Below are 25,830 nucleotides of genomic sequence, written 5' to 3'. Positions count from 1 at the left end.
TGGTGACTAGAAGGCTGGCGGGAAGAATTCGCTCAGTCGACTCGGGTAGCGCAACTTGCTTCTGTCCCAGCTTTTCCCAACAGCATTGCTACTGACTCTTTTGGCTGAAGACATGTGCTGCTCTGATCCGTACGGACAAGCTCGAGGCGAACGATGGCGCTGTAGTATCGGGCCGTGTTTTCCGTTGGCGATCCAGAGATCGCGCGGCGTGCGTATATAACCGATGTTCCAAGAAATGCCCAGCATTCGCAGGCGTGGGATCGTAGATGTGACGGATGCGGCGCTGCTATCAGTCGAAATTGTGCCGCAATGCGGTATGCGACTGAGAGAAGAGAGTAGTATGAGCCAGCATCACCACTGCCAAGCACCATTGCCAAGCAATCATCCCTGCCCTTCGTGGACTGCACGTCAACCTCCACATTGGCTCTCCTCATTCGCACACCATCTTCACATTCGACATCGACTCATCCCATCACCATTCCGGGAGGCACGTCGCGACAAAGATCTTTCATATGAAGTGCTCATCTGACTGCTGGTCGGCATACCCAATATGTCGGTTGCGAAATTCTCTCCAGCCCTCTCATAACGCAGTCGATGCCTCAGCAAGTAGGGGACCGGGACCATGCTGAACCCGCTGAGAGAAAGCCATAGTGGCGTGGACACGCTCGTAAGATCGAGACATTTCGATGCGGCTCGAACTTCTTTCTGTGATTGGGGAGCTTAGACACGTGAATAACATTGGGGCTCACAATGCTCGATGCTGTATCTAAAGTCTTTGCTACAGACTCACTGGCCCGCTCTTACGTATTCGCTCACCCCATATATAGAACACGAACGGCACCGGAGTGAGGGCCAGCGCGATGAAGGCGATCAGACTATTTCCCCAGCCCAATCCCAATTTCTCATACATGGACAACCCAGCCAGTGGGAGCAGTCCTCCCACAATAGAGCGAAGAACCGTGTTGGCTGCAACAGCGGAAGCAGCGTATAGTGTGTAAGCATCGATGAGGTATTGCTGGTACGAATGTTAGCACTCAACCATGCTCCTCCAGCATGAAATATAAGGACAGTCCACTCACCTGAATGCAGATCAAAGCCGCAATGATCCCAACACCAAACAGAAGCGTGCCAAACAGAGGTATCGCCCACTGCTCCCGATACTGCACCGTCCAACCATAGATAAACAAGCCGACCGGGATCAACCAAGCCGTGTACATCAAGGGCAACAACCTGTACTCCGGCTTCAACTCCCCATCATGTTTCGCCGCCTTACTCTTCAACAATTTGTCGCTTGCGGCACCGATCAGGAACAGCCCAAGAAACATCCCAATCCCCGACCCCAGATACGTCAACCCAACATTACTCGAGCTGAAACCATAATACTCCTCAAACACAAACGTAAAAGTCGTGTACAACAGATACAACACCCCATAAACAAACGCCGCATAAACCGCCATCAACCCCACAATCGGACTTCGCAGCAACATCTTAAAAGGCCGAACCGCAGCCCTCTGAATCCGGACCTTCTCCGTCAGCCCATCATCCTGCGCAGACCTCAAATCGAAATTCCCCGTCTCTTTCTGCATCTTCCTCGTCTTCCTCGCCAGCAAGACAACAGAATACGTCTCCTTACACAACGCCGCATGCAAAATCGTGAAGACTCCATACGCAATCGCAATCACCCAAAACGTCCATCTCCAACCCTCAGCCGCGGCCAAGTATGCGCCGGCAACAGGTCCAATCACAGGTCCCAAGAGCGGTCCCATTCCGAAAAGTGCCATCGACGCACCTCTTTTCTCTTGCGGAATGAGATCCGAAATCGAAGCCCCGCCTAATGTAACAGGACAAACTCCAAAACACCCCGCGAAGAAGCGAAATACGATTAACTGGCTGATCGAAGAAGAGACCGCGCAGGCGATTGTGAATATCAGGAAGAAAATGTTGCAGACCACGTATACCGGATACCGGCCGTAGATTTCCGATAGAGGACTGATTATGAGTGGTCCGACTGCGAATCCTAGAATGTAGATGGAAACTACGAGTTCGGCGATCGTGGCTGTTCCTGAGGATCCAAAGTCTTGAAGCACTTGGGGAACGCCCGGGGCGAACATGCTTGAGGCTAGCGGGGTGAGGAGGCAGAGGACGATTACGAGGGATGTGTTGTAAATTTTGGATTTCGTGGGCCAGTTTCGAGGGTTTTGGGGGTCGGAGGGTCCTTCCCAGTCTACGATGTTGGGGTCGGAGGAAGTTTGGTGTTGGCGGGCGTCGGTGGATTTGAATTGAGGTTTTTGGGAATCCGAGGAGGGATTTTTGGAATCATCGTTATGGCTAGAGTCGTCATTCTGAGCTTCGAGATCTTTGCCGGTGGAGGGGCGTTGTTGGAAGTTTTCTTTTTCGGACATGATGAAGGAATGGATGAATGAGGTAGCTGTCTTGCTGCAGTTCGATGCTAAGATCGAGTTTCTGTGCTCCTCAGACTTCGTCTTCGTCTTCAGCTTCAGCTGCTTTGTTGTCTATAACACTTGTCTGTTGACTCGTTCAAGTCCTGTGGCAGTGTCGTTCTGGGTCTGAGTCGTGCACCTTCTCGAGGTATGAGAGCTCTTCCTCTCAATTAGCCGGCCTGGAACGGATACTCCGTCTACGAACTCCAGTACTGTTTGTTGAGAATGCTCCAGATGATCGTGTCGAGGGTGCATATTCGAACGGGGGAGCGACGTGGACGTAAAACATTTCCCAGGTGGAACTCATGGCTTGAACTATGTACACCGTTGATTCCTACCTCTTTGCTGTCGGTCGGCAGTGCCTACCGTGCGTGCACAAGTTGGAGGAGCTATCGGCACAGTAAAGCCGATCGCGGCTTCACGCTATAGTGGTTGTGGCGTCCAGTCACGTCTGCAAGCAAATCGGCTAGACGTTGCCGAGGCTTGCATAACTACGCACAAATAGATGGTATGGGAGATGAGGCGGACTTCGTATATCGTATAACGGTATAGGTGCTTCGGTATCGCTAGCAGACAGGTGCATTTGTAGACCATCCTATTCGCCGGAGCCGCCATTCCAGTCACCAAAGAATTGACATTCCCTCCAGCAATAGCCAATAGTGCTCCAAGAAGATGCCAGATCGAGGTACCGTTCTGTCTCTCTTTCGGCCCATCAGGTACTGCGGCGACAAGGATGATTCCAACGCAGTACAGTCCCGCGACGATGATTCGGGCTACTTTGAATCTAGGGTTGAAAGTCTTGTGTGTAGCAGTAGCGAAGCAGATTCCTGCCAGCAAGAAATGTAGGACGTTGAAGATGAAATTCATGTTCATGAGATGTGCTCTGGCTGAGAAGATGCGTTGATTTGTGAATTTGTCGATGCGAGCGTGTGGGATTCCGAGATTGCTCGTGAAATCGTTCCGGCAGCTGTACGAAGGTGTGTACGCTCGCGCTGCGTGATATTCTGTTGTCCAATAGGTGATGGGGAGGATGGTGTAGATGACAAGTGCTATGAGACCGGGCATGTTCTGAGCTGGGATTGGAGGTGCCATGGGCTTGATGCCGGTGAGGCCTGACTTCGGAGGTCTCAAAGATGTATGGGCCTGTAATGAAATACTTGTAAAAGCCCTATGAGACTAGCAAAAGTGTAGACATCCGCCGCATATTCTATCGTTGCGAAAAGGGAAATCTGCTTATATAGAGGGGCTGGGATGAGGTCTTGGCGAAACTCATGGCGGAGAGCAGGAACGACATGGCAGCTGTAAAAGCAGCCTGGAGGCGACAATACATGTCTTGATTGCTACATTGCTTCTTCGTCGCTCTTCGTGAGATATTTCGACAACTCCACAAATGCCGCACTTCCCATGGTATCTTTTTGACCTTCAAACCAAACGCCCGAGAAATGCTATCACAAACGCCTTCGCTGTGCCGCCACGAAAATCCGAGCGAGGAAAGCTATTGCTCGACCTCCATGACCATCTTTTCTCGTTCGCTTCTTCTCTTCTTCTGACCTTCTCTCGTATGCTTTCTCCTATTTTCCTCCCGCCGCTTCAGCGACTTGAGCTCCTCTCCCTTGATCTCATTTGCTTTCTTCACCACCTTGGGCACGTGTCTATGCCTATCGATACGCCTGATTTCTGGCATGTGCTTCCATCTCTCCTTCAAAGCCTTGTTGTATTCCAGACTCTGTCGCTCTCGTGCAGATTTGATGCCGCTTCGATCGGAAGCGTTCGATCGCCAAATCCGGATATTACCATCATCAGAGCCAGAGAGGACGTATGTGTTGTCGCCAGTCCACACGCAAGAGAAGACACGTTGCATGCGCTTCGTATGGTATGGATCTCTGCTTCGTCCAGACTTCCAGGCATTCCATAAACGTACAGTGCGATCGTATGAGGCTGAGACCAGCTCTTGTCCGGTCGGCGACCAATCTACACACATCACAGCAGCTACGTGGTCCTTCAGCGTGTTGAGTGAGCGCTTCAAATTGCGCATATCGAATATGTGAATATCATGGTCTTCACATCCAACGGCAATATTCATCGGCTCGATGGGATTCCATGCAACTGTATTGCCTGCCAAAGTAAGTCTCGCCCCGGTGGTAGCTTGGTGTGTCCGTAGGTCCCAAAATCGCAAGAAATGGTCATTTGCACATGAGGCAAGTATCGAGGTCTCTGATTGATTGAAAGCCAGAGCACTGATCGTGTCTACAGATCCGGTCAAGCTGAGCTTCAAAGGTTCTTGTGGCCCTCGCGAATAGTCGTAGACATGAATCTCAGATGATGCAGCAACTGCGAAGGATGTCTCTTGTCGATGGGTTGAAAGAGCAGAAAAAGATGTCGCACCAAGCCAACTCTGCTCTGGCTCCTTCACGCCGGCAACTGTGTTGTATGGATCCCACATCTTGACTGTTCGATCAGTGCCACAGCTCAGTAGCTTCCTGTCCTTGGTCCAGCTTGTACCTTTGATCAAATTTTCATGCGCCTGCGTCTGCCAGATCTCATCTCTTGTCGGCAAGTCCCAGACCTTTACTACTCCATCACCACTGCCACTTGCGAATCGTTCTAGAGACTTTGGATCCTTGGTCATGGTATACACTCCGTCAACATGACCCCTTCCAAGCTGAGCAACAAATGGCTGCGCAAACATGCGCTCCATCTTGGTCGCATTTAGTGCTCTGGTATACTCCCGCTGCTGCGCAAATGGATGCAGAGCGGGATCGAGATTGCGAGGCTGTCGAGCCACATCGCTGCCCGGCGTTTGGACGGAACTCGTCGAGCGAGTGAGTGCTTTGATTTTCTAGGTAATTTATCAGTATGTGGTCTTGTCATAGAGGAAAAGGCCTTACCATCTTGAATCCATGATCGTAGAATCGAAGGCGAACTGCTAGCTCGGCTGTGGAAAAATGTATGATGAGGCTCTGCGGGATCTGCGGGCGCCAAGGAACCTTGTTGCTGCTCCACCTGCAGATGTAAACAAACACTGGCTCCATCACGACAACCAAAGTAACTGCATCGACTGCATCGAGCACAGATTACAGCGCATTCTATGCCTGCATTGCGCGCACAAGCAGCTAACATGGCGCCCATATACGATCTCTCACTAAACACTGCGGCGGCAGAGCTCAAATATGAGCGCAGCAGCCACCTAGTCGACATTATCAGCAAAGACGAAGATATACGAAAACTGCGATTCGAATTGCATGTTCAGGCGGACGATATAGACGAGCTCAGAGACCTGCTTGCTCAAGAAGAGTCGCGATCCGAGCATTTCGAGCGCATTTTGAACGAGAACTTGACGCGTGCCGACGATGCCGAAGCACGACTATCAGATCTTGAACTGCAATTGAGATCGAGGGAGCACGAAGTCGGCGCGTTGGAGGCCGAGAAGAAGGCTCTTGCCACTTCTGCAGCAGACTCGGAGACTATTCTGACCGAAAAGCTTGCTTTGACGCGCGAATTGTCACTTCTGCGGCCACAGCTGGAGCACCTCAAACAACAAGCCGCAAGCACGGAAACTCTGATGACTGAGAAGCTGGATCTCCAGCGACAACTCACCAATGTGCAATGCGAACTGGAAAACGCCAAGCGCGACGTGAAGCGCGCAATGGCGAAGCGGAGAAACACTGGTGTTGAGATCGCACAAGAAGAGCAGGTCGACCAGCTAAAGCGTGATCTCGCTAAGGAGAAGAGAGCGCGACTTCGAGCGGAGGAAGCCGCCAATGTTACGCAGATGGATGTTGACGTCGACGAGGTGCGAAAGGAGCTCGCGAGGGAGAAGCGGGCGCGTCAGAAAGCCGAAGAGGAACTCGAGGCAGCACAGGAGAACACGCAGGTAGAAGATGTGCGGAGAGATCTTCTTAAGGAGAAGAAGGCAAAGGCGAAGCTTGAAGAGCGGATCGAGGAACTGCAAGAAGAGCTGGAGAAGGAGAAGAAGCGGGTCGCTAAAGCAGCAAAGCAGACTTCCGCAAATTCCGAAGCAGATGAGCTGTTGGACGAGCTTCGACAAGAATTGGCGGCCGAAAGGAAGGAGCGGGCGAAGGTCGAGAAGCAGTCAGAGAAGCAGTCTTCCGATTTTGAGTCCCAGAAAGCCACGCTCGAAGAGAAGCTCAACCAGTTTCGAATGAAACTGCGAACAACAAAAGAGAAGCTCAAGCAGACCGAAGCCGACCTTGCAGCCGCACAGGAGGAAGCTGAGGCACAGCCAGCCAAGAAAGGTGTAAAGACTGCAGCGAATGCCAAGAAGCGATCTGCTGCACATTTCGACGCTGATGCGACGAACATTGGAACGCCCGGAGACGGGCCTGCTGCTAAGCGTGGACGCAAGGCTACTGCAAACGTCGGGGAGAAGTCTACTTTCAGCATGACGCCGTTCCTTAACAAGACTGCGAGCATACTGCCAGAAGACAGCGACAACGAGCACGATCCTGACAAGCCCATCGAGTCGATTGAGATAGAGGCCCCAGCAGAGTCGCCAATTGTGGAGAAGGCCGTAGCAACCAAGCAGAAGAAACAGCCCCTTGCCACGGCCGATGCAAACGCGCAGAAGCCTAAGCCAGCCCCACGACAGCGGAAACAGAAGGCAGTCATGCCTCAATTGGAGCTGATCACAGAAGAGGAAGATGTCCATTCGCAAGGCCAGGAGAACGCACCTGCAGTCAAGCCCGCGGGCCAGAAGCTCAGGACTAAGACTGCGGACGGACCTGTCGATGCCGAGAAGGCCAAGAAGCAGAAGAAGCGCAAGTCGCTTGTCGACTTTGCTACGTTCAACAAGCCAGAAGAAGCAAAGAAGGTTCAAAGCAAGAAGAATCGCAAGCTCGGCGGAACAGGCAAGACGCTCTTCGACGAAGAGGATGAAGCTCCTGCAAAGGCACTTCCTGGCAGAACCCTTCTTGGTGGACGAGGCTTTGGTGGGCTAGCTCCGGGAGCAAAGAAGGCAGGAGGTTTCCTAGGCGCTAGCAAGATAGGATCCTCGCTTCTCATGACCGCGCAAGATGGAAGCGGCTTCCAATTCTCGCCTCTCAAGCGACGGAAAGGCAACCTTGACGATACTCTGCGCGGCTAAATGATATGTGGGCGACCGGATGACTCGTATTTCTGCATGGACGACAGCACGGTTCTGGACATGGTATCTGTTGGAAGCACGGCGTTGGTGGCACACCTAAGACATTGTCGTTGATGCTCTAATGAACACATTTGACCTCTTCATCACCCTTTCCTTTCGGTTCCCGACATCGTTCCTGCTGATGACGTTATGACAGGAATCTACTATTCGCGAAAACTTCAGAACTCCAGACAACTTTCCTGCAAGGCTGAAAGGCAAGTTCTCACAACAAATTGGAGTCAAGGAGCTCATCTCTTCTTAATACGTTCGGGATATCACCATGATAGACTAATTAATACTCTATCGAAGACGAGTAGGTACTGGACGATAAAATGAGGGACGCGCTATCTATCGATTACCCATTACGTGGACCGCTTCAACGGCTGTACATCTTCATGCTTGGCTCGCACATGCCTTAGCAACGCATCTCTGCGCTTATACCCCCGATGACTTTTCGAACAACCCACGGCATGGCACTTCCATGGCCGCAATCCATCGTGTACGCGCCGATGTCGATCCAAGTCCTTCTGGAAGCAGAATGAACGAGCGCAATCTGGAATTTCGCATGGGTGCTTCTTGTGCCGGTGGCGACGTCGAGGTGGTTTTGAAGACTGCGGCGATGCCGGACTTCCTCTGGTCGAGGAAAGAGTCGTCGGAGCTTTGCTGGATGAGGATTGCTCTGCTTGGACCGCCGATGCTACCTGCCACTGGCTATCTTCTGGATCGCTTGCCATTGGAATCGGCTCGTGGGACTCGCCACAGGATATGCTAGCAGTTCCATTTCCCTCAAACTCGTTGCCCTCAGGTAGGGAAGTCTGCATCTGGTCCCAGAAGCCTGCATCGAAGACTCCCGCAGAAGCCCGACAAGACGAAACGAAACGAGACCATGCCGACTCCTTTTTCAACCTTGGTCAGCATATCATCATCGAAACTTGGGCTCAGCAAATGCCTTACAATGTCGAAATCATCATCCGAAAACACGTTCTCAGTGAGCTGCAGATCATCTAGGAATGTCTGGTCCCACTCATCCTCCTCGGGTGTAACCAATGTCTCGTGATCTGCTGGTTGACACATCTGCTGCTGGAGAGAAAATGTTTCATGTTGAGGCGCTGAGCCTGCTTCTTAAGACTTTCGACATTCCGGCATGAAGGCTGCCTTTCCATGGCGACAACGTCTTGTGCAAAGCAGTGGCCGAGCAATGACGAAAAGTATAGCATGTTACGCTTTGCGCAAAGATGTGTTAGACAGGACTCGCGACCTGGCGTACATTGGCTGCCAGTCTGCAGTACGACCTCTCCGCCCCTCAAATTCCTCGGCAATCAATATTCGCTGGCATTGCGCTGCTTTCTCACGGGCCTTTGGGCGGAAACATTCACAGATTCCACAACGGGAAGACCGTTTTGTTACGCCCCAACATTACTCTCCGCCAACAATCCCTGGATAATAGCGTTATATAACGCATCTCGTCTCACCCCAGCAGTGCAGCCTGGGATCCTAGCAGGATTGCACAGGCGCGCGCACTCGATGACAGGTACTGAGCGCAGTGGGAGGAAGCATCTCGCACAAACTTGGTGAATAGCCACTGCTGGCTTGCGAATGCGCAGTTCGACACTGCGCTGGAATCACTCTGACGATGTCACACGCTGCAGGTATGCGCAAACAAACTACAGGCTCCCAGGATTCTGGGATTAAGACAGGAGCCTTCACCGATTGTGTATGATCGATCGACACGAGGGTTTCCTTCTCGGTGTGGTCGCATTCATTTCGACTCTGTGCAATTCGAGTTTACAATGCGATGAGACACGTCACTGCAATTGGACCATTGCCAAGCGCTCTATATATCGATCGTTGAAGGATGGTTTTCATCGACTGAAGCAATGTACCTTTCTGACTACTTGGACAGGATTCGAAAACGGCTCTGTACAACGTGGATTGGCTTTCATACCTTGCAAACGAGTCAAAAAAAGAGGAGAGATATGAGTTGAAACCACAGATATCTCGCCAACCAGAATCCGCTAGTTTTGCATTGAGCAACCCTGCTATGAGCTTCGCTCTGTCGTGGAACAAGCACAGCCACTCTCGATACCGAGTCTGCTGTGGGTTTGTGAAAGGTCGTCGAATTTTCGAAAGCAAAACACGGAATCCATCACCTTGCCTACATATCAGTAGTTACCGGACGCACGTGGGAAATGCATACTTGTGCACGCTGAAAAGTTCCAAGCCACGGGCAAATTGCAGCAGCTGCGGCCAATCTCTGAGGAGCACAGGAGACTGCTATGACCGCAGCAGCTTGTATATCATACTGAGCCACCCCAACAAGTGATGAGTGTGGGTGAGCATGATTGGGCACATTACGGATCAACTTGCATGATAGAGTATTTGCATCCTGGCACAGCCTGACTCTGGAATCTCAGGAGCAACCCTCGACGCGACGCGAATGGTGAATCTGCAGCAGTCCTTTGGAGTTTCCTCGTGTCCTTCCGATACAAGTTCGCCCCAAGCTAGATGGTGGATATCGCAAGCAGGCTATGGGAAGGCATTAGTCTCTGGATACTCGGTGCTCGAAGACACGTACCGGCTTCCGAGTATACTACATCTTTCCGCGGTAGCCTGAAAATTTAGCTATGTTTGACCTATCTTTCTTTAATCATACCTTCCACAAGACGGTAAGCCATGCCTCAGCCTACAGATGCTGCTTGAAATCTGCTAACGAAGCTCACAAAGTGCCTCAGCACGCCACTGTCAAGAGTAAAAAAAGGAGAAGCACATGACAATTTCGACGGATTTCTTTCTTTTTTCTTTTCAATTTTTGATTCGCACTCAAATAGCCAAACGCCGTAAAACTCCACATTCTCCAATTCCCATCCTCTCGTCTATTGACATTGCCATTCGAATGGTAAACTCTCACGCGCAAAAAACCTCACAAGGCGTCTCAACCCTCATATCATCCACCTTCATATGATGCGTAACACACTGCAGCACATCAAACGGATACCGATCATGCCCATCCTGCACATCCGTCACGGGCGCCACCAGTTGAAATCGCAACTTACTCCCAAAAATCATCCTGCCGGTCGTCGTCCGAATGCTATTCGGAATCAAGACTTTCGCGGTGAAATGCATCTGCTGGCCAGCGGGGACCGGACAATCGACGAGCGAACACACGTCAATCGCATCCGCCGAAGCTCCCGTGGGGGGTTTGTCGAAATCCGAAGAATCCATGACCCAGGGTTTGAAGTCGGGCCAGAGTTGGGTGCCTTCGAGAATGTCTTCGGAAGGCGTGATTTTGAATTCGAAGCCGAGGGTGGTGCCTTTGTAGATTTTGGAGATTTTGCCGCTGATGTGGTCGATGTTTAGGGTGTCGATGCGGGTGGGGTGCTTTTTGGGGTTGTGGAAGTGGTGCGTGTAGCAGTAGTGGAAGCCGGTGTCGCCGCGGTCGCCGTGGATGAGGTGGCGGGCGTGGGAGGATCGGAGGAGGGAGAAGTCGGTGGTTTGGTTCCAGCTGGTGATGTTGTTGTTGCGCATGGAGAGGAATTTGGCGGTTTGGTTGGCTGCGGTGGTGGGTTTTGCGAATAAGAGGGAGAGGAGGGTGACCACGAGGGTGGTGAGTGACATTTTGCTGTTATACGCCATAGTGGGTGGAAGTGGTCGTTGTTGTTGTTGTTGGTTCGGTTTGATGTTGATTGATTTGATTGCTGAGTCGATGGTTGCTTGTTGTATCGTTGTATTTTGGAAAGGGAGAGTAGAGAGGATCGAGCGTGATTAATATATGAAATGACCGTTCGCCATTTCAAGCATGTCCTCAGAGCCAATCCCCACTTGGAGGTGTCCTCACACTAAAAGTGTGGAAAGCTTCAAAATTGCAGCTTACCAGCTTATTGTACTCTAAGTGATTCGATGAGAGCGAAACCTTAGCAGCTCGACCCGCTTAATGTAGATAATCAGGCTGTGGCAATATGGAGTCAGTAGCAGAAGTCGATGCAAGGCTGATTTCCCGCTGATCTAGCTATTGTATTAGCTATATGAGCATTTGTCAACATGACCAAAGCACACCTTCGCTATCATTACTGCTGACTTTCAAGCCAGTTCAGCACGGCGCTCCAACTTGGGCACCGATGTCGCCTGCCCCGTCCATCGATGCAGAGGTTTGGAAATTTCGTTGGATCTCAATGCAGCTTTGGGGCTTCGGCGCTCGAGTCCGCTGCGTACACTACGCCCTACCGTGGGAAGTCCAGACAGTGCGGCAAGTGCGTAACGTGCTGATGCGGCTGGCATCCTTTGCCAATTTCAGGTCCTATCGCGCCTTGCAGCAGGATTAGACAATGTCTTCAACCTCGAAGCAAGACTTCATCCGCCATCCACCTTTTTCCCTCAGCCCATCACCCGCTCAACTCAACCTATTCGCATCGACACCACAACTGGCTTCCAGTAATCGTATAATTAATACGCGGAACCCTCCCACCTCGACGACGCGGCAACACTTGCCACTGTCTCTGCAACTCATCCACAAAATCTCCCAGGCGCCATTGCGCGGTGTCCACCATGGCCCGCTTGAACCATCGCATCCCACCCCAGGAGAAGCCGAAGGAGGTGGTCAAGCGCGCTGAGCAGACCAGCATATGGCGCCACGACGCCTCAGGTCGGTTCCAGACAGGAGTCTGCTGCGTGTTGGGGTCTGTGGCGAAGAAAGTGTTGATGTCGCGCTTGATGAGACCTTTGATCACATGCAGGATCGGGTTTACGTAGATCGTGGTGTTGGACAGAGAGTTGGTGTCAGGTTTCCAGATGTAGTTTTTCCGAAGGCTCGAATGATACAGTTCTCGGTCGAGGAAATTGGCTCGATCGCCATCGATAGCGGAGAGATCGGAATTCGTTGGCACGTAATACAATCTGTGTCGCTCAGGATCGGAGAGTTCGAGGAATAGCTGGCGCTTGATTGGTTTCGATACGAGGACACTGTCGCGCCACAAGCGGCAGACGCGTTGGACGAGGAACAGGTCGCGAATCGGTAGATTGATGAGGATGGCCTCGAGTAGCTCGGGCGTTGCGAGAGCTTTGCCAGTGCTGGTATTTGCCATTGCGAGGCGGCTTGTAATGTGTTTGTTTGGAGGTTCGAGGTTTGAAGCCGCTTCGGAATTAGAAGTTGCGCTTGCTAGTGAAGTCATCGCCTAAGGGCCGACATTCTGCCGGCTTTCACATGCTGCAGCTAGTAGATCTTCACCTCCCGCCTCTTCCAAGTCAGCTACCTGTAAAGTCACTTGGCGGCATCCGACCGCCAACTCTCGTACCTGACCTCGCTTGTCTTACACGTCATGGTCTGCAGCATGATCTCCGTCCTCTCTACCAACGGGGGAGCAGAAAGAATCGAACTTTGAAATCGCACCTATGCATTCAGCGCTCCAGCAGTTATCCATTAACATTCATGCAATCGCTTGCTCAAAATCGTGGTCAGGCGTTGAAAATTTCTTGACTTCTGATACTGTATCCTTCCAGACGCTCCGTGTGCGCATTCCTCGCTACATACAGACACAAGCGAGGCTCCTGCCTTCCGTGGAGGTTTGAATGGAGACAGTCTGAGAGTTGTTCCGTCCGGCGCAGCGACACCCAGCAATGCAGTCATCCATACCACACTCTGCAGATCCCATCGTCCTCGATTGAATACCAGTGAACATGTAGTTGTTACTCATTTACATCGCTACAGTACGAGTAAGCCGCTTCCGAACAACAATGCATCATACACCCTAGAGCGAAAAGTGGCGAGATCCACGTGTAGCAAGCAGATAAAAGATTGGAGCCAACTACAGCTCTGAGTCCCGAAGGCGACCCGAAGATTTGATTCCATGTGCCCGCCAGACATGTATGGTAAGAGAATAGGACCAATGTGTACGTCCGAGATGCAGAAACTAGGTGGCAAGGCATTTTACGTTGGGACAAACACGCGAAGCTGGGTTGACATTCAAGATTTGATGACAGTGTCGTTGAGGCGGCTACCTGAAGGCGGATTGGGGTGTTGAAATATCCACGGCAAAAAGTGTTTGCTGATGCGTCCTAGGGAGATCTATCTCAGCGTAGATTTGCTGCAGCGATAGACAGGATCGTTCTTGAAGAAGCATGACACGCCGATCCAGTATCGGTATCGGTACCTCTAGCGAACGTTGCCAAAATTTGCGCAGATCGATCCGACGTTTTCCAGATCTTGGAACGTCCTCGTGCCAAGATTAAGTTGGGTTTACGTAGCAGTAGCAGATCAGGAAGGATTTTCTAGAGAGCCTAGAGTGAGACCTTTTGGCAGGTGCGACGCGAAGCCGTGATCGACCTGGATGGAGAAAGTTTTCCATGCCCAGTGTTAAGCAGCCAGTCTTGGTTGTTATTGATGTACATGCATGGGTGTTGCTTGGCTGGAGCAACAACTTCGCGCGTGGTTCAAATCCGGCTTCATGCTTGAGTATGATACCGCTGACCTCACTTCACAACGTCATCTCCAGTGTGGCGTCCATTTGTGACCTCAGTAACTATCTGCGCTCAGGTTGGTTCGGCTGGCGCATCTTCCAAGTCAAGATCTTCCTGTTGAGCTGCATCGGCGGCTTTGGCAGTCGAGGTCCTCTGACGCCGTGGACGAGGAGTTGCAAGTGTGTTATCCGTTGCTTCATCAAGAAAACCGACCCGTGCAGCGATGGCACTGAGTTTCTTCCGTCCTGCCTTTGGCGTTGTGCCAGGAATAATTCCTTTCTCTGCAGCTGTCAGACGCTTCCTGCGTTTGCTTGGCCGCTCGCTCGACTTGGCGATTTTCTTCTTCTCTGCATCAGCATCGAGCGCCTGCCTTTTCAGCTCAGCTTTGTTCGCAGGCTCCCTGTGGATTTTGACGCTGTAGATCGGTACCGGGTCGTTCTCGCCTTTTTTGAGCTTGATCTGAGATAAGCGCTCCAGGAAAGAAGCCTGCTGTACGGCTGTCGGGGTTCTGCAGTCTTCTCGTGGTATCACTAAAGGCTGCCCGTAATGAGAGGACTGCGGGACATGTGTGTCCTCGACGGGGTTCGATTCGTCTGCACTTCCAGGCTCATCATCCATCGTGTTGCCGAGGTCAGGAGTAGTCGCATCATGCTGCCCTTCCCCTGTGGCATTCTTGACTGTAAGTGAGCCTGGTTTCCCTGTCAAACGTGCCTGGGAAAGTCCAACGATGTCCAAGACATGTCCGGCACGTCGTGGATTTGGAATGTGACCAGCTTGAGCAATGTGAAATTGAGTGCCAAGATCAGTGGACCAGCAACAGCTGTAGACTCCCTCGTCAAGTTTGACCAGAGGGTTTGTGGTGTGTAGATCTAAAATCTGCAGTTGTGAGCGTGGCGGGGGTCGTGGATCTTTGGCAACCTGTGCGTTTGGATTCGCATCCGCATTTCCGTTCTGCGCGTCGCTGATATGAGTGTCGTGGTTGCCGTCGTCGTTCTCTTCTTCTTCTCCTTCTTCTTCTTTGGGTTCCAGCGCGTCGGCCACGTGCGTGGTCAGGTCCAGAGTGAAATAGAGGTCTTCTGTCTCAGTCGGGTCATACTCGTATTCCCACTCGTCCTCTGCAACGCCATCACAACTGCTCCATGGAGCTGTGGCCATGATGGGCGTGCCCTCGATATGAGGCTGTGGTTGGCCCATGACTGCTCATGGTATTTATTTTATGGGCGTCAAAGGAAAGAAAGTTTGAAGGTGTGGGAGAAAAGGTCACTTACTCGCTGGCGCCAAATGTCTTGGCAAAAGCATGGTCACTTGCGAGGCTGGAAAAGGAGGTTCAGCGGCACAACAAAGTGTAGCAATACAGGCACTGGTATAGTAGTTCAAGAAGACAGTGTGGGCGTGGAGGAAAGTGTCACTGTCGACTGGAACAACGGTATGCTATCTACAGCAGATGTCCGTGATGCGGACTTGTAGCGGGCTCGCGATCTTCGCAGCTTGCAGATCAACGGGCACAAAGGATGCATGGTCACGAGGCAGAGATAGAGTTGTCCGATTGTGCCTTCAAGATGTGTGGCTGCAGCATCGGATGTTTGAGTGCTGCTTCCCATCCTCGTACCATTGTCCCCTCCCATATGATATTGTTGTGCTTGTGAGTGTCTTTGTCAGTGAGGCATCGAACCGTTGGTTAGTTGGTTGGTATGTCATTTGAAGCCTATTTGAAGACCTTTGATCTACGCGGCTTATGGATACGTAGCCTAATGCCCCCGCATTGGCTACAATTTGACCCGCTCCGTGCTAATCCTTCGCCTTACTGTCGTTATAATTCTATAGACATTCCCGTCAATATTTGATTGGTACGTCTTTCAATGTCCCTTAGATTAATATATGCCTCTTAACGAGTCTTAATAAATAAGCTAATGCCTCCTTATATAACTAAGGGGTTGCTTACTCGGTTAGAAGTATAGTATATATGTGTTAGCTTACTAGCAGTAGGCTTAAGCTACCTAGTTGCCGGCGTACTATAGATAAATGTCTATTCTACTACTACCTAAAGCGATAGGTGCACTACCTACTCTAATTAGTAGTTTAAATACAGAGTCTAAGGGTAGTAGTAGTATTATAGGGCGGCTTAGCTTCGATAAGTCGTACGCCTAGTAGTAATAGGCTTTAAAGAGGTTAGTATTAATATTCGGGCTATTCTAGTCGATAGCCGCTCGATAGTAGTTTTATTAGTATGCTTACTAGCTAGCGAGACGTTCGGTTAAGTAGCCGTATAAGTAGATGCGGCGCGTAGCATTAATTTACGCTAATAGGGGTACGCGCGGCATTTAACTGTCGTCGCGGTATATACGTAGTTACCCTTAGGTGCCTACTAGGTTCGTTAGCGTATAGTACGTATTAGAAGGTATATATAGCGCTATCGGGGGATCGACTTAAAGAACTAGTCTACCTATTTGAAAATAGTAGGCGTCTAGAGCAGTAACAAGAGGCGGAAGTGTATAGGTGCGTTTAATATCGAGTACTTGCTATAAAGAGCCTAAGTCTAAGAAGCAACGCAAGTTAAAGTACGCGAAGCCGATAACGAAGCTATAACTAAGTATGCTAAGCCTTATATAAACAGGGTCCTAAGGTTACATACCAAGCCTTATATAAATAGGGTCCTAAGGTCACCCCGTAATATTACCCCCCTTTTAAACTAGCGCTTAGCCCTCTAAGGTGCTTATCTATTAGTATAATATCGCTTAAAGCAAACAATTAATTATAGGGTATATCCTTTCTAACTCTATTATTTCCTCGTAAATTATAGTATATATAAAGACGGTTAGCGCATCGACTAAACTATATCTAATAGGTTAAAGGGATCTCTATTCTACGGTAATAAAGCTAACTATATCTCTAACTTGCGACGGGGACCGTTTATCGTAACTAAGCGGTACGCCTTATACCCTACAAATAGCTGTTTATCGTATCTAAGCGGCACGCCTTAAGCTGCGTCGCAAGCTAGTATTAATAGCGCCGCTAGCGGGCTAGTCTATAGTAGTGCCTATTGCGGCAGGCATAGATGTCTCTTTAGTTATATCGTTCCTAAGCGTTAGATTGACTTTATCCGCGGTAGTAGAAGTCTTAGCGACAGGTACGATAGTGTCCTTGTCCTTAGTGCTACTATTAGCCTTAGTTAGGTCCTAGTTAATAGGTAGCTTCTAACTCTTAAGCTTAGGCGCTTGCGGGTTCTTATAATAGTAGTTAGCGATTAGGTCGGCTACGCTATCCTTTAAGTTAATATAAGGTTTAGTCGTAATAGCGCCGCCCTTCTAGCGAACGGTATACTTAACTCCCTTGTATGCCGGTCTAGTCTACGCGCTATCTAACACCTCCTCGACTTCCTAATGCTCTTTAATAGTGCTATCGTCGGCCTCGACTAGATTAGGCTCGGGTTTATACTACTAGTTCGGAAAAGCATCGGCGGCGGTTATATCGGAAGGTCGTAGGAGGTTAGTATAGAAGACGTTGTAGATACGTATACTACTCGGTAGCTCGAGACGATACATATCGGTCGCAATAACCTTAGTAATCTTATAGGGTCCTATAAACTTATAGTTAAGTTTCTTGCTCGGGCGCTTAGTCTTAATATTCTGTATATCTAGCTAAACCTTGTCGTTAACCTTGTACTATCGAGCCGGTTTGCTACCTTGCGCCTCGCGCGTAGCCTAAATATAGGTAATCTAATTCGTATAATAGTCGTAAATCTTTTTTATATACGCGGCGAAGTTATTAGTAAGTCGCTTATTAAACTTCTATATAGAGGGTACGTGCGTCTTAGCACTCGCTTGTATGCCTATATTCGGATGTCTCCCGATAGTAGTATAGAAGGGTAAAATGCTAGTCGTAGCTAACTTGTAGTTATTTAAAGCAAATTTATATAGGTAAAGGTAATTAACCTAGTCGTCTTATATATAATTAACGAAGGCGCGAAGATATTGCTCTATCTCCTTATTCGTTTCTTCCGACTAACTATTAGTTATAGGGTAGAAGGTAGTAGACATCTTGCGCTTAGCTCCCTATCTCTCGCAAAGGGTCTTCTAGAAACGGCTAGTCTACTACGTGCCTCTATCTAAGAAGATATACTTAGGGAGGCTAGTGTCCTTAAACACTCGCTATACTAGTGTCTAGGCAGATATGTCGGGTTCTAAATCTACGACCGCTAGGAGATGCTTACGCTTTGTTAAGCGACAAGTTAGGGTAAGAATATTCTTATATAGTACACCTTTAAAGTTGTAGCTCTTAGGAAGCTAAACAATAAAGTTAATTGTAATAACACTATATACTCTATTAGGAGGTAGCGGTTGTTTTAGCAGTCCTTAGTAACCTTTACGGGAAGATTTGATCCTTTTACAAATATAATAGACCTTTATATATTTAGCGACGTCTATATATATGCCTAGCTAGTAGTACGAGCGGGCTATTATATCGTAGGTAATCTCTCTGCCTAGGTAACTAGCAAGTATAGAGTCGTGTATATCTAAAATTACTTCTCCTCGCAGGTTGTCGATATCCGGTATATACGTACGTCCTTAGATATAGATTATATTATCCTTGAATTTATACTCGCTTAGGTTGAATCTTAAGTCGCCGATGTCGTTAATATAGTATAGGAGGCGTTTTACCCCCTCCTTTAAAGCAGCTTTAATAACCTTAGCAAGCTTATCCTTTGCGTATACCGCGGAGATTATTTCTTCGATAGAGGCCTTATTTGCCTCTAGAATAGCTAAAGCGCAACGGTATTGCTTCTAGGCCGTAGTAGCTAGCTTAATAGAGACTATAGCGACGGCGAGAGAGGTCCGTACGTCCGGAGACAGGTTGTATAGCTTTAGTAATACCTGCTATCTATGTTTTATATCTTCGGAAGCGTCTATATCTTAGTCTCGACGAGAGAGGGCATCGGCTCGGTCGTTAAGCCTACTAGGGTAGTATTTAATCTAAAAGTCGAAAGATAATAAGAACTTAGACTAGCGGGCTTAACGGCGATTAAGCTACTTTATTGTTATAAAGTACTATAAACCTCTATAGTCTGTAATAATACGAGAGGGATTGCTTATTAGCTCCGGCCGCTATTCTTCAAAGGCACGAACGATAGCTATAAGCTCCTTGTCGTAGATTTCGTAGTTGTATTCGGTAGGATTTATTTTGTTAGAGTAGAAGGCAACTAGGTGTGTCTACCTATCTTTCTTAACTTAAGAGAGTATACCTCTAGTGTAGGTATTAGAGGAGTTAGCCTCAACTATATAGGGCTTAGCTAGGTCGTAGTGCATTAGTACTAGCGCCGATGTAAATGCTTTTTTTAAGGCGTCGAAAGCCTTCTAATAGGCCTTAGTCTAGATAAAAGGCCGAGGAGGAATCTTTGCCTTTCCTTCCTAGTTCTTCTACTTCTAGCCCTTAGTAAGCTTAGTTAACGGGTATACGATTATCGAGAAGTTGCGAATAAATCGTCTATAGAAGTTAGTAAGGCTAAGGAAGGAAAGTACCGCCTTAACATTGCGAGGAGGCTACTATTTAACGATAGCCTTAATCTTTTTAGGATCTATTTCTAAACCCTTACTAGCGATAATAATAATGCCGAGGTATTTGACGCGGGTAACGAAGAACTTAGACTTATTAATGTCTAGTAGCAACCGTGCCTTTCGGAAGCAGTTAAGAATCTTCTTAATATATGCTACGTATATAACGTAGCTAGAGGTATAGTCCTCGCTAAAGATAATAGTATCGTTAAGGTAAGCCGTAACGATGTTATCTAAGTACTATTTAAGTGCCTTATTAATATAGGCTTAGAAGACACTCGGTGCGTTATATAGACTAAAGGGTACGACTAGATATTCGTAAGTGCTAAAACGGGTCGTAAATGCCGTCTTCTACTCGTCTCTAGCGCGAATGCGGAGTTCGTTAAAAGCGGCAATAACATCTAGGACAGTAAAGATCGTAGCCCTGCTTATATTAGATATAATCTCTCGTACTTAGGGAATCGGGTACCGGTTCTTAATAGTAATAGCGTTAACCGCGCGGTAATTAATATACACCCGTAGGCTACCGCTAGGCTTCTTAATAATAAGCACGAGCGAAGCGATACGTAAGGTTAATAGTCTAACTATGCCCTTCTTCTCTTAGTCGCGGACGTATTTGTACGTCGCTTCTAATTCCTGCCTTCCTATTAGATAGGGTCGCGCATAAGGTAGTTTAGCACTAGGCTTAAACTTAATAGCTATATCTATATCGGGCCTATGCGGCGGTAGGGTGTTAGCAACCTTCGGGTCGAAACAGTCCTTATAGCCCTTAAACTGTTTAGGTAAGAGTAAGTCGAGATCTAGGTCCGGCTTCTCCTTTATAAACTTCTTAAAGTCTGCAGCAGTAATAGCATTCAATTCTATATCTACTACGTTAATTGCTGCTAACTTATCCGTACTAGTAGGAAATTCCTAAACTAGGTATCCTTTAGCTAGCTCTTCTTTAGTAAGGCTAACGGCTTCTTCTATATCTATCGATGCTATACCGAGGGGAGAATTATTACCTTTCTTATAAGTTTCGCATCGCAGGACTATAGGAGTGCTAGAACAGTAGTCGTCGCACTTAGATCGGAACGTTAATATTATATCTCTCTAACGGATTTCTAGGTCGTGCTTCTATATCTAGTCTATTCCGAGGATTAGGTCGCGATTGCCTATATTAGCAATATAGAGGTTATAGTTCTTAATGTAGCCGTTTAGGTCTAGGCGTATAGTAGTGCATTCGGTAGCGAGGCCTATAGTATTATTTGCTATAGTAAGGCGCTAAGTATTAGGAAGGAGTTTGCGGTTTAGTATCTTCTTTGCGAAGTCTATACTATAAAAGCTAGACTTAGCGCCTAGGTCGATAAGGATACGTACTATAATATATGTTCTATTAGCTATTATAATATAGCTATAGACGACAAAGTTCTTAGTACGTATAGGAACGTTGCTAGCTTCTATTGCCGAAATTACGTTTATCGCTACTGCCGAGTGCTTGCGTATAATAAGTAGCAAATTACCTTCTTCGGCGAGTTCTTAGGATATAGGCGTAGAGGGTCGTAATCGATAATAATTAGGTATAGGAAGATCGTTCGGCGAGGCCGGTCGTAGCGGGTCCGTACTAGACGTAATTAGTAATAGAGACCTTCTAGCGCCGCGTCGTACGCTAGAGGTTACTCGTTTTCCGGACCCTAAGTAAGCTGCTTTATACCGTTACCGTTCTCTTCGATAGCAATAGCACTTGTATTAGTCTTACGGAACGGCTTTATAGGGTAGGAAGAGTACTACTTACTGTAACCTGTCTCCTTATAGGCAAAGCAAACCTCGACTTCCTTCTCCTTAGCTTTAGCTAAATCCTCCTTAGTTAGAGCGCGATACTTAATGCTAGCTGCCCTAGCAGTAGCAATGTTATACTCTTCCTTAATCTTCTCTTCTAAGCGCTGTTTACGTAGCTTACTAGAGACGTCCTTATAGCTAGTAGCGGTATTCTTCTACGTAGCTAGTATAGTATTCTTTAGTGCGGCAGGCTTCTTAGCTATAGCATTGTCCTAAGCTCGGGTCGGGATATCGTTAAGATTAACTTTAATCTACTAGAGGGCTAACTTTATCTTAGGAAGCGACTTATACGTCCGACTAGCAATCTGCCGACGCAAGTTAAATTTAACCTTTTCGCGTAATAACGCTATCGCCTCTTCTCGGGATTCCTTAGTACTTAAATACCTAAGATAGACGATATGTCCGTAAAACTTCGTATAGAAGTCGTCGAATGTCTAGTTAGCCGATTAAGTTAGGTCCCGTAGTGCCTGTCTCCGCTAACGCTTCTTATAATAGGCGCTATAGCTACTAGTCTCTAAGGTGTCGATCGGGTTACGCTAGGTCTTAAAACTGCCTACCTCCTTATAAGGTCGAAGGAGCATACGAGCATTACCCGTTATACGATTATATACGATAGTAAGCAGTTCGTCCTTAGACCGGACTTTCGATTTAAAAACTATAAATTACTCGATAAGGTCCTTCTATTCCTTAAAGTCTATCTTGTCTATCTTCTTATCGCTAGAGTACTTCGGCGGAGCATTATAAGGGTTCTTTCGGTATAAGAATGTCTATAGTGCATTCGGAGCGCTCGCAGAGCGAGCTATATTAGGGGCAATAGCTCCGACGGGGCTGTTAGTAGTACCCGGCTCCTTAAGAGGTATACGCTAAGTGCGCTTATTAAAGATAACGGAGTCTATAACTCCGCCGAAACCTCTACTACTAATACTAGTTAGTAAGCCTAGCCGTAAAGCAGGCGGTGTCGGCTGCTTATTCTTATTAAGCAGCTAGCGCAATCGTAAGGGCTTAGGAGTTGTAGCCTCCTTAGCTAAGCAAGCGGCGTCGAGTTCGTCTAGGCGGGCTTTTATAAATCTACTACCGCCGGGTGTCTTTAGTATACTAGTGTCGTATTAGGTATTATAATAATCTAGCGTATACTTCCTAACGAACACTACTAGATTATATACCTAAGCCTCTAAGTCTTCTCGCTCGTTACTTAGTGCCTATATACGAGTCTATAGTAACTCGATTTCTTCTATAGCTTCTTTACCCTCCTTCTTAAGCTTAGCAATACGAGCGGCTTAATTAAGATTAGTGCCTCTAGTTTCGAGGGCATTTGTAGCCTCTATATTCTTAGCCTCTAAACGCTTATTCTTATCTTCTAGGCGCTCGGTCTCTTCCTCGAGCTTAGTAATGCGGTCCTTAGCGTCTATTAAAGTCCTATCGAGGGCCTTACGCTTGTCGCGCTATTCGATAGCAAGGTCCTTATTATAGTTATAGAGAAGCTTCTATTCGTCGAGTGTTTCTATCTACTCCTCCTTATTCTACGTAACCCGCGTAACAAGCTTATCTATATCCTTTACCTTAAAGTAGCTTAGGTTATATATACGCTTATAGTCGTATCCTCGATTATTATTACCCTTACGCTTAATCGGCACAAATAGAGTAAGCGAGAGTGCGTCTCCCTTCCGAGTAGCGGTGCCCTACCCGCTATCTCGAGCGACGCGGCGGTCGTATTCCGCCTACAATTCCTTTTGCTACCTAGCTATTTAAGCGGCGCGTTGCTAACGGCGCTCCTGCTCTTACTAGGTATTAGCTAGAGTATCTTAAGAGATGCTAGCTCCTAGAACTCTAAATAGGTTCTAAGATAGTCCTCCTCCTATTCCGCTAAACTTCCTAAATATACTACCTTCTATATCGAGGAAGGTGTCTTCGAGTCTGCCGTCTACTTCGTATAGCGCTAGCGCTCCGTTTAGGTTCGGTATAGGAATAAGCAGTTTTCCTCGGTTACTACCTACCTATAGCTGTCTAGCAAAGTAGTCGGGCTTCTGTATTAGAAAGGGGATCCGATTGTCGGTCGGGCTCGTTATACGCTTTCTCTAGAGTGCGATATACGAAGGGTAAGTCGAGGGTAGTATCGGCTCGTCGTATGCTACTACGAAGGTACTAGTTATCGTAAACAAAGACTAATCTAGTTAAGTCGAGTGTTCTAGCGGCTACTTAGCGCTTCTGTGTTCTATACGGCGGTCGCTAAATAGCTTCTAAGCTTCTAAGGATAGTAAGTAATAACAAGGGGCGGAAGTGTATAGGTACGTTTAATATCGAGTACTTGCTACGAAGAGCTTAAGTCTAAGAAGCAACGCGAGTTGAAGTACGCGAAGCCGATAACGAAGCTATAACTAAGCATGCTAAGCCTTATATAAACAGGGTCCTAAGGTCACATGCTAAGCCTTATATAAACAGGGTCCTAAGGTTACCCCGTAATAAGCGGTGCGAGGTAATAAAGCTAGGCGCGTTAAGTCGTATTATAGTAAGTCGTTCGTTACCTAGGATTCGTATCCTTCTACTATAGTCCGTAAGCCCTTCCGCGACCTATAACGGTAGGTAGTCCCTCTAGCAGCTTCGTTATACTTAATCGCTTAGTTATAACCCTTCGTCCCTTTTTTATAGTATACTTTAGCAAAGATTAGTAGTAGCTTAACGGTCTAGGCGGATGTCTCTCGTATAGCCGCTTTAGCGGCACTAAATTAGAACGGTAGTACGTTCTTTGTATATAAGTACTATATACTACTTGACTTAGACCCGGTAATGCTTAAGTAATTGCTTGCTTAGCAGCCTCCGCGTGTCTTCGTTTTATCTAAGCCTAGCGTGCCTATTTCGCGGCTTTCTTTATAGCTTTAGCTTCTCTCTTAGAGTTCAATGCCTCGCTTTGCTTTTAAATTAGGTCGCTATGCTTAGATTCTACGAGTTCCGGATCGACTGCCCTAAACTACTATAAGACTTTCGCCTTTAGTAGTAATAGGGCTGCCTATTATACTATCGCTAAGTTACTAAGAAGGAGGTTAAGGTTAGTAATTCGTTTACCGAGGGCTGCCTATATATTGTCTCTGTCTTTAGTTAGTCGTAGGCATTCGAGTAGTATATATACGGGCGTTTAGCGTTATAGCTCGTAATTATCCTCGTTAATGCATAGGCCGTAGAATAGGCTGCCTACTGCTCCGATTCTATAGAGGTATTAGTTAAGGGCTATCTTTCCTGTCTACATTTAGGTAATAATACTTCCTATCGGCCGGCTAGCTTGTTAGTATCTCTAAAGGACGTCTTTAGTTATATGCGGCTATAGTCGGTAGACACTCCGTCCTATATCGCCGTCTGCCTATTTAAGTTGCTATTTACCTTTAAGGAAGGTGTCGATTTGTCCTTTTGCCTATTTATAGTTATAGGTTAGGGATGAATGAATTAGTCGCGCTCTATCGGCGGCTTCTATTGCTAGTTTGTCCGCTAATTTATTGCCTAGTATGCCCGAATAGCCGGGTATCTATTAGATTGCGATAGGGCATAGTATATATAGCCGTAGCTCGTGAAATTGTCGGATAGCGTCCTATACTATATTAGCGTTAGTATCGGTAATTCTTTGTACGAGTCCCCTATTATCGGTATAGATGTAAACCGGTTTAACTAGACTATAGTAAATAATCGATTAGAGTGCTAATAAAAGCCCGTATACTTCTACGTAGAAAGATAATAAGAAAGGGGCTATACCGAGTAGTCTTAATTCGAAGACTCTCCCGTCTAGTAATACCGCCGAGCAGCCGAGTTTGCTGTTACCCTTTTTGTCTTCTTTAAGTAATCCGTCGGTATAGATATAAATACCGGGTAGCCGAGAGGTCTCGTCGTGCCTTCGAATAGCTTCGTCGGTATTATCTAGTATTGCTATATTCGGGTATTCTCCCTATAGCGTATTAATAAAGACTTGTTAAACTTAGAGCAGCAGCGTACCGCCTACTACTAGGTACGCTTGTTTGTAGTAAGCGAGTAGTATAGTCTATCTCCGGCGTGCGTCCGTATCTGCACATTTAATAAGTATAGTACTATATAGTCGACTAGCTATTCTAATAAAAGTACGGAGGCATACTAATTAGAGGTACACCTTAGCTAGTTTAATATACAGCTTAGTGTGCAGTACTGCTTATAAGGTCGTTTTAAAGGCGCCGGCGATCTAACAGGCTGCTAGGTGCTAAATAGAATTAATAAGCTTTGCTGCTTTCTTTGCGTCCGCTATACTAGGTCGGTACTAGACTAAAGCACTATATACGAGAAGGGGTCGGATAGTCGCTAGGTAGGCTCGCCGTACTACTATTAGCGAGGCTCCCTATAAGGATTTGTTTAGTATAGCGATAACGTTAGTTTTCTTTGTAGCTTTAGCTTCGATATCCTTTCGGTATACCGCGAA

General features: G+C 47.6%; 9 protein-coding genes across 9 annotated transcripts; 3 read left to right on the top strand and 6 right to left on the bottom strand.

Moving 5' to 3' along the window:
- Window positions 1-32: 32 nt before the first annotated feature.
- On the bottom strand, window positions 33-624 carry MYCFIDRAFT_81400 (uncharacterized protein; the record flags this gene model as incomplete). The annotated part of the gene is made up of 2 exons (XM_007930363.1): window positions 33-322; window positions 546-624. The coding sequence occupies 2 exons, from the start codon at window positions 622-624 to the stop codon at window positions 33-35; spliced, it is 369 nt and encodes a 122-aa protein (XP_007928554.1).
- Window positions 625-778: 154 nt separating this feature from the next.
- Window positions 779-2,402, bottom strand: MYCFIDRAFT_38503 (uncharacterized protein; the record flags this gene model as incomplete). Its single annotated transcript, XM_007929764.1, has 2 exons — window positions 779-1,015; window positions 1,080-2,402. The coding sequence occupies 2 exons, from the start codon at window positions 2,400-2,402 to the stop codon at window positions 779-781; spliced, it is 1,560 nt and encodes a 519-aa protein (XP_007927955.1).
- A 1,321-nt stretch (window positions 2,403-3,723) lies between these two features.
- Window positions 3,724-5,274, bottom strand: MYCFIDRAFT_215926 (uncharacterized protein). The gene has a single exon (XM_007930362.1). The coding sequence runs from the start codon at window positions 5,137-5,139 to the stop codon at window positions 3,937-3,939; it is 1,203 nt and encodes a 400-aa protein (XP_007928553.1). The 5' UTR covers window positions 5,140-5,274; the 3' UTR covers window positions 3,724-3,936.
- A 285-nt stretch (window positions 5,275-5,559) lies between these two features.
- On the top strand, window positions 5,560-7,545 carry MYCFIDRAFT_81397 (uncharacterized protein; the record flags this gene model as incomplete). The annotated part of the gene is made up of 2 exons (XM_007930361.1): window positions 5,560-6,109; window positions 6,320-7,545. The coding sequence occupies 2 exons, from the start codon at window positions 5,560-5,562 to the stop codon at window positions 7,543-7,545; spliced, it is 1,776 nt and encodes a 591-aa protein (XP_007928552.1).
- A 36-nt stretch (window positions 7,546-7,581) lies between these two features.
- On the top strand, window positions 7,582-7,846 carry MYCFIDRAFT_176618 (uncharacterized protein; the record flags this gene model as incomplete). Its single annotated transcript, XM_007930360.1, has 2 exons — window positions 7,582-7,632; window positions 7,742-7,846. The coding sequence occupies 2 exons, from the start codon at window positions 7,582-7,584 to the stop codon at window positions 7,844-7,846; spliced, it is 156 nt and encodes a 51-aa protein (XP_007928551.1).
- Window positions 7,847-10,382: 2,536 nt separating this feature from the next.
- Window positions 10,383-11,217, bottom strand: MYCFIDRAFT_215925 (uncharacterized protein; the record flags this gene model as incomplete). Its single annotated transcript, XM_007930359.1, has 1 exon — window positions 10,383-11,217. The coding sequence occupies one exon, from the start codon at window positions 11,215-11,217 to the stop codon at window positions 10,489-10,491; it is 729 nt and encodes a 242-aa protein (XP_007928550.1). The 3' UTR covers window positions 10,383-10,488.
- A 764-nt stretch (window positions 11,218-11,981) lies between these two features.
- MYCFIDRAFT_81395 (uncharacterized protein) lies at window positions 11,982-12,662 on the bottom strand (the record flags this gene model as incomplete). The annotated part of the gene is made up of 1 exon (XM_007930358.1): window positions 11,982-12,662. The coding sequence occupies one exon, from the start codon at window positions 12,660-12,662 to the stop codon at window positions 11,982-11,984; it is 681 nt and encodes a 226-aa protein (XP_007928549.1).
- A 1,444-nt stretch (window positions 12,663-14,106) lies between these two features.
- MYCFIDRAFT_81394 (uncharacterized protein) lies at window positions 14,107-15,189 on the bottom strand (the record flags this gene model as incomplete). The annotated part of the gene is made up of 1 exon (XM_007930357.1): window positions 14,107-15,189. One exon carries the CDS (start codon window positions 15,187-15,189, stop codon window positions 14,107-14,109), a length of 1,083 nt encoding a protein of 360 aa, XP_007928548.1.
- Window positions 15,190-15,250: 61 nt separating this feature from the next.
- On the top strand, window positions 15,251-25,611 carry MYCFIDRAFT_176615 (uncharacterized protein; the record flags this gene model as incomplete). Its single annotated transcript, XM_007930356.1, has 8 exons — window positions 15,251-15,256; window positions 15,294-15,377; window positions 15,407-15,484; window positions 15,522-15,595; window positions 15,623-15,667; window positions 15,694-15,707; window positions 15,739-15,819; window positions 25,574-25,611. The coding sequence occupies 8 exons, from the start codon at window positions 15,251-15,253 to the stop codon at window positions 25,609-25,611; spliced, it is 420 nt and encodes a 139-aa protein (XP_007928547.1).
- Between the last annotated feature and the right edge of the window lie 219 nt (window positions 25,612-25,830).

This window comes from Pseudocercospora fijiensis (assembly GCF_000340215.1).
Source record: "Pseudocercospora fijiensis CIRAD86 unplaced genomic scaffold MYCFIscaffold_6, whole genome shotgun sequence".
Classification (NCBI taxonomy): domain Eukaryota; kingdom Fungi; phylum Ascomycota; class Dothideomycetes; order Mycosphaerellales; family Mycosphaerellaceae; genus Pseudocercospora; species Pseudocercospora fijiensis.
This window is presented reverse-complemented; position numbering and strand designations above follow the sequence as displayed.